Raw genomic sequence first — 12,292 nt, forward strand, 5'->3', positions numbered from 1 at the left:
CGTGTCCCGTCATGGTTATTCTCAAAAACTACAGCTTTGCGTTCAGCCTGTAGCAATTAATATCTCAAACTAGACGCGATCATGTGTCGCATGCTTGTTTGACATACAATTAATAACCATGAAAAGCGACCCGTTCCTCGCAAACAAAATATGTAAAACTTTGTAAAACGTTTAAAACAGACTAACTAAATACTTTGCAAAGAAGTCTTCTATTGCAACATGAACGCTCTCGTTCGGTACATTTAAAAGTTAGTCAGTGTTTACTCTGCTTTACAAGATTAAAACAAACAAATAAAAGAGATAGTACTGATTGCTTACGTTCAGACTGGATGCTCTTAGCATAGAAAATAAAAGAAAAGAATGAAAGGAGAAAGTAGAGTTACTGTATCACTTTGCTAAGTTAATTCAATAACTGAACATTCGTACCATATAGGTGCGGGAATTCCCTATGTAAGCGAGTTATCCACAAAACCATTGTGCGACCTCATTACAATGCATTTTGAATCAAAGCTTACCGTGAACAGGGAAAATCACAGAATGAAAAATAAAACGAAAAGCTGCTGAAAATGAATGTTGCTACAGTGTGTTTACAAAAAGGTGTAAAATGCTCAATGTGATTAAGTCTCGTTATTCAAAAATGAGACGCTCATGCCTATGTTCGTTGGCTTTCATACGAACGCATGATCTCAGTCCGTTAACAGTAGGCCTATAATGCACAAGTCATCTGTCCTCCGTCTACGGTCTGCGCGGAGCTTGGGGTTAGCGACCTTCTCGTCGCTCGAGTCATTCAAAAAGCCGATGATTTCAAGCACGCGGGGCATATTATTTGAAAACGCATTTCTTCTCAAACAAAGAAAAAGAGGCGTCGCTCTTCATTTGTTTAGCGCCATCAGATAAGATGTTTTCCTGCGTGTGGACTGCGTGTAACATTTTGGTCAATGTTCCACTTAGGTGAAAAGTTCACGGGGGAGAAAGTCTCCCCCCCTCTGGTGTTCTGGTCACACTCTTAAACAAAGTTGTTTGAAGTGCAAGTGATGAGCAAGCCTTTTGCCTGTCCTTGGTCAAAGGTGGCTGCTTTCTGTTTATTCATGGGCAGGAGGTGGCAAACTCTGCGTAGCGTCCTTCCTTCCCCCCCCCCTGCTGCTAGCACCAAATCTACCGACACCAATTTCCATCGGAATGTGTGTGTGTGTCGGCACTTTCACCATTGAGCTATAGACCAGCATCTCCGGCCTTGTTGCTACATCTAATTACCACATCGTGGATGTAAACCAGACCATGATATCATGCAAATTAATAATTTTGCCAATGTCTGGGCTACCAATAATCCTTTTCTTTCCAGTTCCCATCTGGATGGTTGGTAAATGTTCTCCTCAACTTCATGTCTAATTACCACATCGTGGATGTTTCACAGCCTGACTTGGCCCGCCACGCATGTTCTCAGTCCATGCAGTCAGTGTGCATTTTAAAGTGTGTATGTGTGTGTATATGTTGGAGGAGCAGATCTTCTTTTTTTTTATACACTCAAGAGGTTACAATATAAGTTGATGCTTTTGCTGTTGTAAAGCCCCAGGTGTGCATTAATGTAACCCATTACCCATCCCTTGCAAATGCATTCCTCTGCCATTTCTAGTTCAAAAAAGGGATTCCTTTAACATTTTCTATATGTGTTTATAACTATTAGTTTGATCCTGTTTCCATGTGCATGTATGTGTATGCTGCTGTATATCAGGTGTAAATGTATTCTCTGTCCACATCAGCACTAATTCATCATTTTGTTGTGTAATTCACAGCTAATGGAACATCGGCGTGTAATCCTACTCCGGAGAATCACCTAATCAGGCTGCCCTTCGACTGTGTTCAGAATGGGACTGACTCCAAGTATTACAACACTGGCCGCTGCCCCCTCAACAAATGCGCTGGCTCCTTGGATGTTGATATGCGCTGCAGGGATGGCGGTGCTTTCTGCTGTGCCGTCGAAAGCATGGAAAGTCAAACCATCGACTGTGGGAGCTACAGCTTGCCCGTCCTTGTTGTGTCCAAGTGCAGCTGCCAGAAGTGTGTTGAGCCAATTGTACAGGTTCGTGGCAGAGTGGTCAGTGTCGACAACCATGAACCACTGCGTTTTGGACATATCTACATTGGTAAAGAGCAAGTAGGCTTCACTGGATACCAAGGCGATTTTAACCTGAATGTCCCACCAGAGACAGAGAGGCTGGTTGTGACTTTTGCTGATCCCACTCAGAAATTCATTGACACTACAAAAGTGTTAATCTTTGACAAGAGGGGGGGATCCATTTACCACAAGGTGAAGGTGATGAGAAAGCAGGCACCAATTGATATCGATTCAGGGGAGACCAACACCATTGAATTGGGCAAAATCAAAGGGGAGGATCCCATAGGCCAGTTAGTCATTCCCCCAAATTCCTTCTACAAGGAAAACGGAGAGATATATGAAGGAACTGTAAAAGCCAGCATCACATTCATTGACCCCAGGAATATCACAACGGCTGCCGCGGCCCCCAGCGACCTCAACTTTGTTGACGCAGAGGGCGACATGCTCCCGCTGAGGACCTACGGCATGTTTTCCGTCGACTTAAGAGACGAAACGAACCAGGAGGTCCTTGGAGCGGGCGGCGTCCAGGTCCTCCTCGACACGCAGCACATCACAATGCAAGAGCACATCCCTAAGATGAAGCTGTGGTCCTTGAACCCAAACACGGGTATCTGGGAGGAGGAGAGTGATTTCAGCTACACGCAGAGGACCACCGGTGGCCATGGCAGGAGCAAGCGAGAGGAGCGCACGTTCCTCATCGGCAACATGGAGATCAGAGGACGCCTGTACAATTTCGACGTGGCCGAGAACCGGCTCTGCTACGTCAAAGTCCGTGCCTACAAGGATGACCAGTTCCTCCCCACCGACCAGCTGGTGGGTGTCGTGACCAACCTGATAAGCCTGGAGCCCACGACATGGGGATTCTTTTCCAGTGTGATAACTGGACCCAATGGGGCCTGTTTAATATCGTTCTGTGATAACCAGACGCCTGATGCCTATCAAGCCTATGCCACAGCGTTGATGGGAGGGGAAGAGCTTGAGGCGGCTCCTTCTATCCCTAAGAATCCAAATATCATCGGAGTATCCCAGCCATATCTGAATAAGTTAGACTACCAGCGCACAGACCACGATGATCCCGACCTGAAGAAAACAGCCTTCAGGACCAACTTGGCAAAACCTGACCCAGCTAATTTTGATGAGACCAATGGGCCAATATACCCCAAACAGGATTTGGTAGCCTGTGAAAACGCCCATGTTTACGCAAACCATTTCAGATTCTTCAGAGTGGGAAAGTACAAGTATGAATACAACGTTGTTCCCTTCCAGGAGACCGATTTGAGCTCATGGATACCCCACTATCTCTCCTGGTGGCCCAATCCCCAGGAGTTCAAGGCCTGCTATATCAAAGTCAAGATACAAGGGCCGGAGGAAGTGATGGTCAGGTCCAGAAACCTGGGAGGAACACACCCAGTGACCAAAGGCAAGCTCTATGGTATCAGGGATATACGCAGCACCTGGGACACCCAGGCCACCCAGGTCTCAGCAGCCTGTGTAGAATTTAAATGCAGCGGAAAGCTGTTTGACCAAGCTGTGGTGGACCGAACACTTGTGTCAGTCATCCCACAGGGAAATTGTCACCGGATTAATATCAATAGCCTTCTACAGGATTATCTCACCAACCGTCCCCCAGTTGCTCAAAACAGTGATTCCTCTGCATTCACCATGCTGGCACCTCTTGATGCACTGGGACACAACTATGGCATCTATACAGTCACATCCCAGAACCCAACGGTGGCAAAGGGGATCGCTATTGGACGCTGCTTTGATGGCACCTCATCTGGTTCCTCAAATCAAATGTCAGGTGCTGGGGTAGCCCTGACTTTCAGATGCAGAGAAAAGCCTATCCTTGGAGACGTGGACATGTTAAGACCAGAAAGAAGCGTGTAGGAGCAGTTTCCAAAAATGTGTTTGAAAAAATCGGCCTGATGGTGGCGCTATATGGGACAGATCCATGTTGATGACATGAGTGTAGACATACTGTGTAGCGATTTGCGTGATTTTAGGGCAAAATCTGTAGGAGTAGTGTCCAAAAATGTGTTTAAAAAGATCAGCCTGAAGGTGGCGCTAAATAGGACAGATCCATGTCGATGACATTAGTGTAGAGCAAGTGTGTACGGATTTGTGTGATTTTAGGGCAAAATTTGTAGGAGCAGTGTCCAAAAATGTGTTTGAAAAAGTGGGCCTGATGGTGGCGCTATATGGGACAGATCCATGTTGATGACATGAGTGTAGACATACTGTGTAGCGATTTGCGTGATTTTAGGGCCAAATCTGTAGGAGTAGTGTCCAAAAATGTGGTTTAAAAAATCTGCCTGAAAGTGGCGCTAAATGGGACAGATCCATGTTGATGAGATGAGTGTAGACATACTGTGTACCGATTTGCGTGATTTTAGGGGAACTATTGTAGGAGCAGTGTCCAAAAATTGCAAGAATCGGCCTCATGGTGGCGCTAGAAGAGGGCCATATGAGAATTGATGTGTGGAGGTTGTGGTTTGGCAGGAAAGGAGTGTGTGTGCATAATTTGGCATGGATCGGGGCAACGGTTGCGGAGATATGAGCAGGGCAAAAGTGTGACGTGTGACGTGTGACTGACAGACAGACAGACAGACAGACAGACAGACAGACAGACAGACAGACGGACGGACAGACAGACAGCCGGTGGAGGTTTTGATAGTAAGTGCGACCTGGCGGTCGCAACCAGCCAAATGAGATTTAGGCATAAGTTATATTACACTGATTGTATAGGCCCTATCTGTTTTTGAGGTAACTGTTCATCCCCCGATATCATGATGGCTAATTTGACCTTTGGGCAACACAAATAAGTTGGTGTGTCCAAAAACGTAGTTACTGCACTCTGCCTTTGTAGGGCAGTATTGTGTATGTATGTTTTTCAAATTGAAAACAACTGCCTATGTAAAACTGCAAAAGCAAATAATAAAATGCTTTGAAAAATGGTATGAAATAATGATAAGTAGGCTATAAATGATTTGAATCTCCGAAATGTACCCTGCAGCTTATTGTTTATGCCATTAAGACATGACATCCACAGGTTTTATAATCTGGGTTCCCAGAAGTTTTTCACTTTTTGGTGTTCGCTTTTTTATGTTCAACAAGTTCAAATTGTATACAGTACAGGGTAAGTGGGCACTAGGGACATCTAGGCACCTATGTATCATTATCAGACTTAAATGTTTCCTTCAACTTCTTGTTTTTGCCCCAGAATGAGATACAGGTTTTGTAGCAATTTGTAGAAAAAGTAGACCTTATAGGATGTTTAATCATGTTGTAATCATGTATATTTTACTTTTGTATGTGTAGGCCTATGTATAACTGCTCAAAGAAATGATGGGAACAAAATGTTCCCTTAATTTATTTGAATTTATTTGAGTATAGTATACTGTAGAACTGTAGCGTAGACCAGGATATTACTCTTTGGAACGCCATCTTTTTTTCTTTTTCTTTTCTTTTTTTTCTTTTTTTGTAATACATCCAATTTAACACCACCCATTCTTCCTTGGTGCCCACCTAACCTGTTACCTTAAAATCATGTAGTGTATATTTTATTTCTCTAAATTTTCCAAAACATATACCTGGTTCTCATGTGCCCACTCTCCTGGTACTCAACACTATCATATTAGCATACAATAATAAACATTAGGTTATTACAAAACAAAATCAACACATGCTTATGTTATTTCACATACCAGCCAGTCTGGAGTCGCTAAAGTTGGCAGACAAGATAGGCTACTGTGTCAGTTCAGGACTACCATCCCATGGCTCACGTTGTGCTTAGGCTATCATGGATTTATGTCTAATCTGTTTGTACACAATCTTCTGTCACACGTTTTTTTAAGATATTAAATAATGTTCTGAGCTGAGTACTGTCGCATGCTCGCTCGCAAGCAACTTGTAGACTGAACCTACAGCCTATGGGATTGGTGTCGAGGGCAGAGACTGTGTCTTAGCAACACTGTGTCAATGAGCCAATGCGCTGCCCACAAACAAACAGGCTCACACAGCAACAATGGGATGCAGCAATTAATGTCTCAGAGGAGAGCAGAGCGGAAGCTGACGGGCAGATTCACCGTCATTTCTCAATTAAATCACCACGTCATTCATATTTATCCCCCAACCTTAAAATACGGGACAAAGAGCATCCCGTATCAGTTCAATACGGGACACGTCTTTTAGTTTCCAAAAACGTGACGATCGATTTACAGGACGGTTGGTAACCTTACATGTTACAGAAGGAGCATTAGCTTTGATATAAAGATGAATATAACTTTCTTAACTGAACATGATGTGATTCCTGTTTTTTACATGTTGCCCAAGATTCATTAAAGTCTGATTGAACCTAAGGGCCGACCCATTGTAGCTTGTAATGATTCCCTTTTGGAGCCTCTGTCAAATTTTGTTGATTATTTTATTACGCCATATGTTCTTAGACTTCCATCTTATGTCCAGGACTCCACTGATGTCATTAATAAAATCTCAGAGATTAAAGATTTACCTGGACAATATTGGTTACCTTATATATAAATAATATATCCCATGAACGAGGGTTTTATCTTAAGGATCGCACTGACCTCCCCCAGTGCATTTGTCTGTGGGTTAGCCTCTCTAGTCCTTAAACTCAACTATTTCTCATTTATTGGGGATTTCTACTTACAGTTAAAGGGCTCATCTATGGGCCCCACTTTTGCTCCAGATTACGCCAAACGTTATATGGTCTTTTTTAGTACAACTTTGTTTTCAATCCTGAGAACAATCCTTTTTGTGAAACTAATCCTCAAATGGTACAGGTATTTGGATGATGTATTTTGCCTTTTCCAGGAAAAACTGAGGAATTGGTGGACTATTTGATCTTAAGTTTACAGTTGAGTATGAAACGAGTGTCATTTCTTGATATGTGGATAGAGCAAAGAAATTGAGGCCTCATCACCACCCTATATAATAAAGAAACTGACCGTAACACTTTTCTTTTATTTAGTAGTGCTCATCCCAAAGCTCTAAAAATGGCTTACCAAAAAGTCAGTTCTACAGACTGAGACGCATTTGCCATTCCGATGAGGACTACATGGAAAAGGCCTTGGAAATTATATATATATATAAAATAAAATAACAACACTTCCTGGAAAGGGGCTATTCTAATCAATGTGTTGATGATGCCTACCAGATTGCTCTATCTAAACCTAGACCTGTTTTATTGAAAAAGAGTGTCAAAAAATAAAAACCCTATTCAGTGTCTTGTATCACCACTTACACCCCTCAGGGTCCTGAAATACTGGCATATCTTGTAATCAGATCCAGCTCTCATCCAGCATTTCAAAGACCCACCTCTTTTTGTTCATAAAAGAGGACCAAATATAAGGGACAAATTGGTTAGAGCCAATATTTTGCCACCTCCTAAACAGACTCTTCTGACCCCTCTTAAACCAGGGAATTACCCCTGTGTCAATTGTGCTCAATGCAGCAATACTTCAACAACCAATGTCTTTAGACACCCTAGGCTAGAACAGGGAAAACTTTTCCAGTGAGGGGCTTTATCACATGCAACACAAAACATGTGTATGTTTTAAGATGCCCATGTGATAAAGTATATATCGGTAAAACCACCCGTCCCCTTAAACAAATTTTGCCCTGATTTTTAAGTTGTTTGGGAGTTTTGGAACACCATACTGGTTTCATTGTTTATGTTTAAACTTTGTTTTTAGAAAATTGCATGAAACGCCTTGCCACAACGCGTCCGGACTACGTGCTCTGTGGACTGAAAAAGCAGAGGGTTGTCCCAAAGATTTCCGTTGTCGGGGCCAGATCGGCGCGTCTGCCATTTTAGCTCTGCACATCCGGCGGTTGCAACTGACGGTACACAATATGATGTTGTGTGATGGATAAAAGGTTTCCTTTTCCTATCAATATACATTTGATGGAAAGATTATTATATTCCATATGAATAGACAGTTTCCCCCAAAATATTAAAGTACTCTCACACAAGAAATGAGTCCACACAGTGTAAGTCCGTTTTTCTGTTAGTTGTATTGAAAGAATAGTGCAGAGGTCAACGTACAGTACAGTACAGCCATTCACCCATAGTGCCGTCTCTCTGGCTAATAGACAGTTGACATGATTTTATATAGTTACTGTGAACCAGTATGATGTAATATCGTGACCGTGGTCACCTCATCGGCTGACCTGACCTTTATCAGTGGTCAGAACACAACAGAGTTGTTGACTTAAAGATGGTTTGCCAGTTAAATATCAGGCCCTTGTACAGTGTCAAGGCTGTAGGAACAACAAAGTTAAAACAACAGGGTTTGTTTTGGAACACAGAGTGGCAAACAGCACAATCAAAGAATTATGATATTTGACCGTTATACACAAATTGGTACACACTACTATATTAATATTATATTAATAATATTAACCAAACAGGATCCATCATTGTGATTGGCTTTTCCTCTTCAAACCTTTATTGAAACTAAGATCCCCCAAAGTAACTTTTAATAATAAATAACAGTACTGCATTAATTCTTATTGCCTTTAATAATAAATAACAGTATTGCATTAATTCTTATTGCTGAAAATTCCTCTTCAATATTCAACACTGGAAAATAACATTACAAAAAAAGAAAACGTTTATTAATAATGAAAAACAACGTAATAATAAATATTAGCGGTGATTTTAACCCCGGCGAGCTGACCCCGTGCTCGCCACCTCGGGGTGGTCAGCTCGCCGCTGCATGACCACGGGGCCGCATGACCACGGGGTCAGCGGCGGGGGTCTCGCCGCTGACCACGGGGCCGATGACCGTCACCTCGCCGGTGACGGTCTGGAGACAGCATCTCCAGACCAACCCACAACAACAGACCCTCTCTCAGATGGCCAGGGATAATGAGGGAGTCGGAGGGGCTGCAGGTCCAGAGATCGTCCACCCAGGTGGTGGCCTATTCGTCAGAGCAGCAGGGCAGAGCCCAGCGACGCAGAGCTAGCTCTTCAACCAGGAGGAGAGCAGATATAGATCTGAAATGGATGAGAGAGAGAGAGAGAGAGAGAGAGAGAGAGAGAGAGAGAGAGAGAGAGAGAGAGAGAGAGAGAGGGGTGTGTGTGTGTGTGTGTGTGTGTGTGTGTGTGTGTGTGTGTGTGTGTGTGTGTGTGTGTGTGTGTGTGTGTGTGTGTGTGTGTGTGTGTGTGTGTGTGTGTTGAAATTGATTCATGAAATATTTTGAGTGTTTTGTCTTCATATTTTCCCCCCTTTACTTAAGGAAATACTTCACCCATTTTCAACCAAAGCAACATGAAGCGAAGTGTCAGTCTAGATTTATCTAATATGTATAGGCCTACTTATATTGTGGTGTAATGTTAAAGACAGGTACTGCATGTCAACCAATAACATTGCATCAATATTCTGTAGGCTACAACATAGGCAAAACGTTTGTTGTCAAATCACAGAGTCCACCTCTCTTTCGGGGGATATGGTGTAATGTTTATGTTGTTTGTTCAGATACCAAAGTACAACGACGTGTTGCGTGCTTTCAATCCAAGGGCTTTATTCACCATCTAGTTTATACAGAGTTCTGGCTGCATAGTGCATAGGCCTACTATTGCATGAATCCCATGACTGGTTAAACTGTATATGTGTCCAGTCTGTCCACTAGGCGGGGTAGTTGTACCAGCATAAATGTCCTGTACATCACATTGCTCCCCCCCCCCCCCCCCCCCCTTTTTTTTTTAAACAATGTTCCAAATATAGTGCAATCAGATAAACAAACAATAACACACATAGCTACTGAATATGGCAAATCTTTAGCTATAAGCCTGAAAACATAATACTGCAGGTGTATTTCAAAAATCAAACATAACAATAAACTTCAACAACAATAGACCTAGGAGGTCAAAAGCACAGCACAGGATCTTGCAGCTTCATGGGGCTCTAGCAGTAATTTCACGCGGACGACGCACAAAGCAACACTTTGATGAACTCTGCGAAGATCAGCGCCTCACGTCATGTGTCCAGAAGTTTCAAAGTTACTGTCTTTTATGGGTGCATCGATATCATCATTTCCCAGCTCAAACATAGATCCAGAGGTAGCCCTGAAACATGACAGTCGTTGATAATCTGACGTACGACCGTCATGGGTCATTGTTTACCTGCGTTGGTGGAGGCGGGTGCAGGCGAATCCAAAAGCCCTATACAAACTACACCAACAGTCAAATTTCACAAACAAAGTGCTTTATAAAGTCCAGTTATAAAGCTTGGCGGGCATTGTATAATTACTGGCCGGCATTGTGTTTGTTAATAAAAAGCCTTTTTATCTGATCGTTTTATGTTTTCCCATGCATTTCCTGGTGTTCTGCATGCACGCCCACGTCTCAGTGTTCAATAGATGGGGTTGGTGCGCAACTGCGCATGCGGAACACCTGGAAATGCATGGGAAAACACTAAACGATCGGATAAAAAGGCTTTTTATTAACAAATACAATGCAGGACAGTAATTATACAATGCCGGCCAAGCTTTATAACTGGTTGTGACTTTATAAAGCACTTTGTTTGTGAAATTGGACTGTTGGTGTAGTTTGTATAGGGCTTTTGGATTGGCCTGGCTGCACCCGCCTCCACCAACGCAGGTAAGCGATGACCCATGACGGTCGTACATCAGATTATCAACAACTGTCATGTTTCAGGGCTAATTTAGAGGAATGGATGCAATTGCAAAGTGATTCCGTTGCTTATGCCCAAGAGAACTGATACAGGCTGGCCAATGATGATGAGCTGCAAGCATCCGCAGAGACGCTAGCCTTAATCTACAAGCAAGATCTTTCAATAGAATTCCAATTACAGCTGCTCTCCTTTAGAAACGCTCTGAGAGCAGAGATAGAGTGCTCGCTGTGAATAGTTTGATGCGCTATTTTGGCCGCCTCAGTCAGAATAATTCTCTTTATTTTCTTTTTTTCTAACCTCAGAACTTCCTTTCGCTGCCCATGGTGATTTGTGAAGAGAGCTGGCATGGTAGAAGTTTCAACTTTCAAGTGCTAAATGGCTACAAATAGTTTCAACGTCCTGGGCTGTCGCTCTGTCGGACATTAGTTTGTTTGATTCATTGATTCAAGAATTTATCAGAAGATTGCATAGGAAAAAGTATATCTCATATAACATTGAAAGATGGATAGAATGTTGTAGGCTACACTGTGGTGAAAGGGCCCCCTATCCTTGCAGGGGGGCCTCTGGATTCTCAGCTACGCAGCTGAAGAGGATGACATGGGGGTGTCTGGGACTGTTATATCGTGCTCTGCTGGATAATTCTGGTATTGCCCACTAATATATAGCTCAAGGTTTCATTGTCAAACACGTTACATACGGGTAATAATAATAATAATAATAATACATTTTATTTATAACGCACTTTACATTTGAAGCAAATCTCAAAGTGCTACATTAAAATCGAAAGACTAAAACAACTAAGAATTAAAACGAGAACACAGTGAATGAAATCAGAACATTGATCACCTATACACAGCTAAGAAAAACACACAAAACATCCAACGACTGTCTAGGGCCTAGGCAAACGCCTTGTTAAAAAGAAATGTCTTTAGTCCCCCTTTAAAAATATACAAATAACATTGGACCTCGGTGAAATAATTAACCGATGTCCGATGCCACTCTGATGCCTCCAAAGCAACCAATACATTGATTCGACCGATGTATCTGTCGTACCTGTTTGTTGATAAAGTGTAAGGTTTTTTAATTGGGGAACAATGGGTACAGGGCGGGGACTGAGTTACTTCCAGGAAAGAGTAGGGAAAGTGCTTGAGTGTTGTGATGTTACTATAGGCCTACTTGATACCAACAGATCGTATGTCTTGTTTAGACTTTCACCTTGAAGACGTCACTTGGGATCGTTCTAAAGAAGGGCGGGAACTGACGGCCGTCACTCAAATAGGAGCAGGTGGAAAAGTAACTTACCTAAAAAAAGGGTTAAAAAAAACATTTGTTCTGCAATATATCATTGTCTGGCAGAAACCTCTTTATCTCCATGTTTTAACTGTGTGTGCAGTGGCGGTTGGTATGTATATTGCGCCTTAGGCGAGGTAGTATAGCGCCGCCCTATGGCCGCGCGAAGCGCGGCCCCTCGCGGCGCCGGAAAAATCGGTTATTTGCGGGCAAATTATGCATGTTT

General features: G+C 42.8%; 1 protein-coding gene across 1 annotated transcript in view; it reads left to right on the forward strand.

Moving 5' to 3' along the window:
* The window catches only part of LOC308297807 (cartilage intermediate layer protein 1-like), a gene marked incomplete at both ends in the record, with an annotated part of 43,273 nt that extends 33,492 nt beyond the window's left edge, over nucleotides 1-9,781 (forward strand). The window contains 4 exon segments of the mRNA XM_080741374.1: nucleotides 1,794-3,970; nucleotides 8,957-9,007; nucleotides 9,009-9,125; nucleotides 9,773-9,781. Coding sequence (XP_080597500.1) covers nucleotides 1,794-3,970; nucleotides 8,957-9,007; nucleotides 9,009-9,125; nucleotides 9,773-9,781 — 2,354 coding nt within the window.
* Between the last annotated feature and the right edge of the window lie 2,511 nt (nucleotides 9,782-12,292).

This window comes from Nannobrachium achirus (genome assembly GCF_963921795.1).
Source record: "Nannobrachium achirus genome assembly, chromosome: 14".
NCBI classification, from domain to species: Eukaryota; Metazoa; Chordata; class Actinopteri; order Myctophiformes; family Myctophidae; genus Nannobrachium; species Nannobrachium achirus.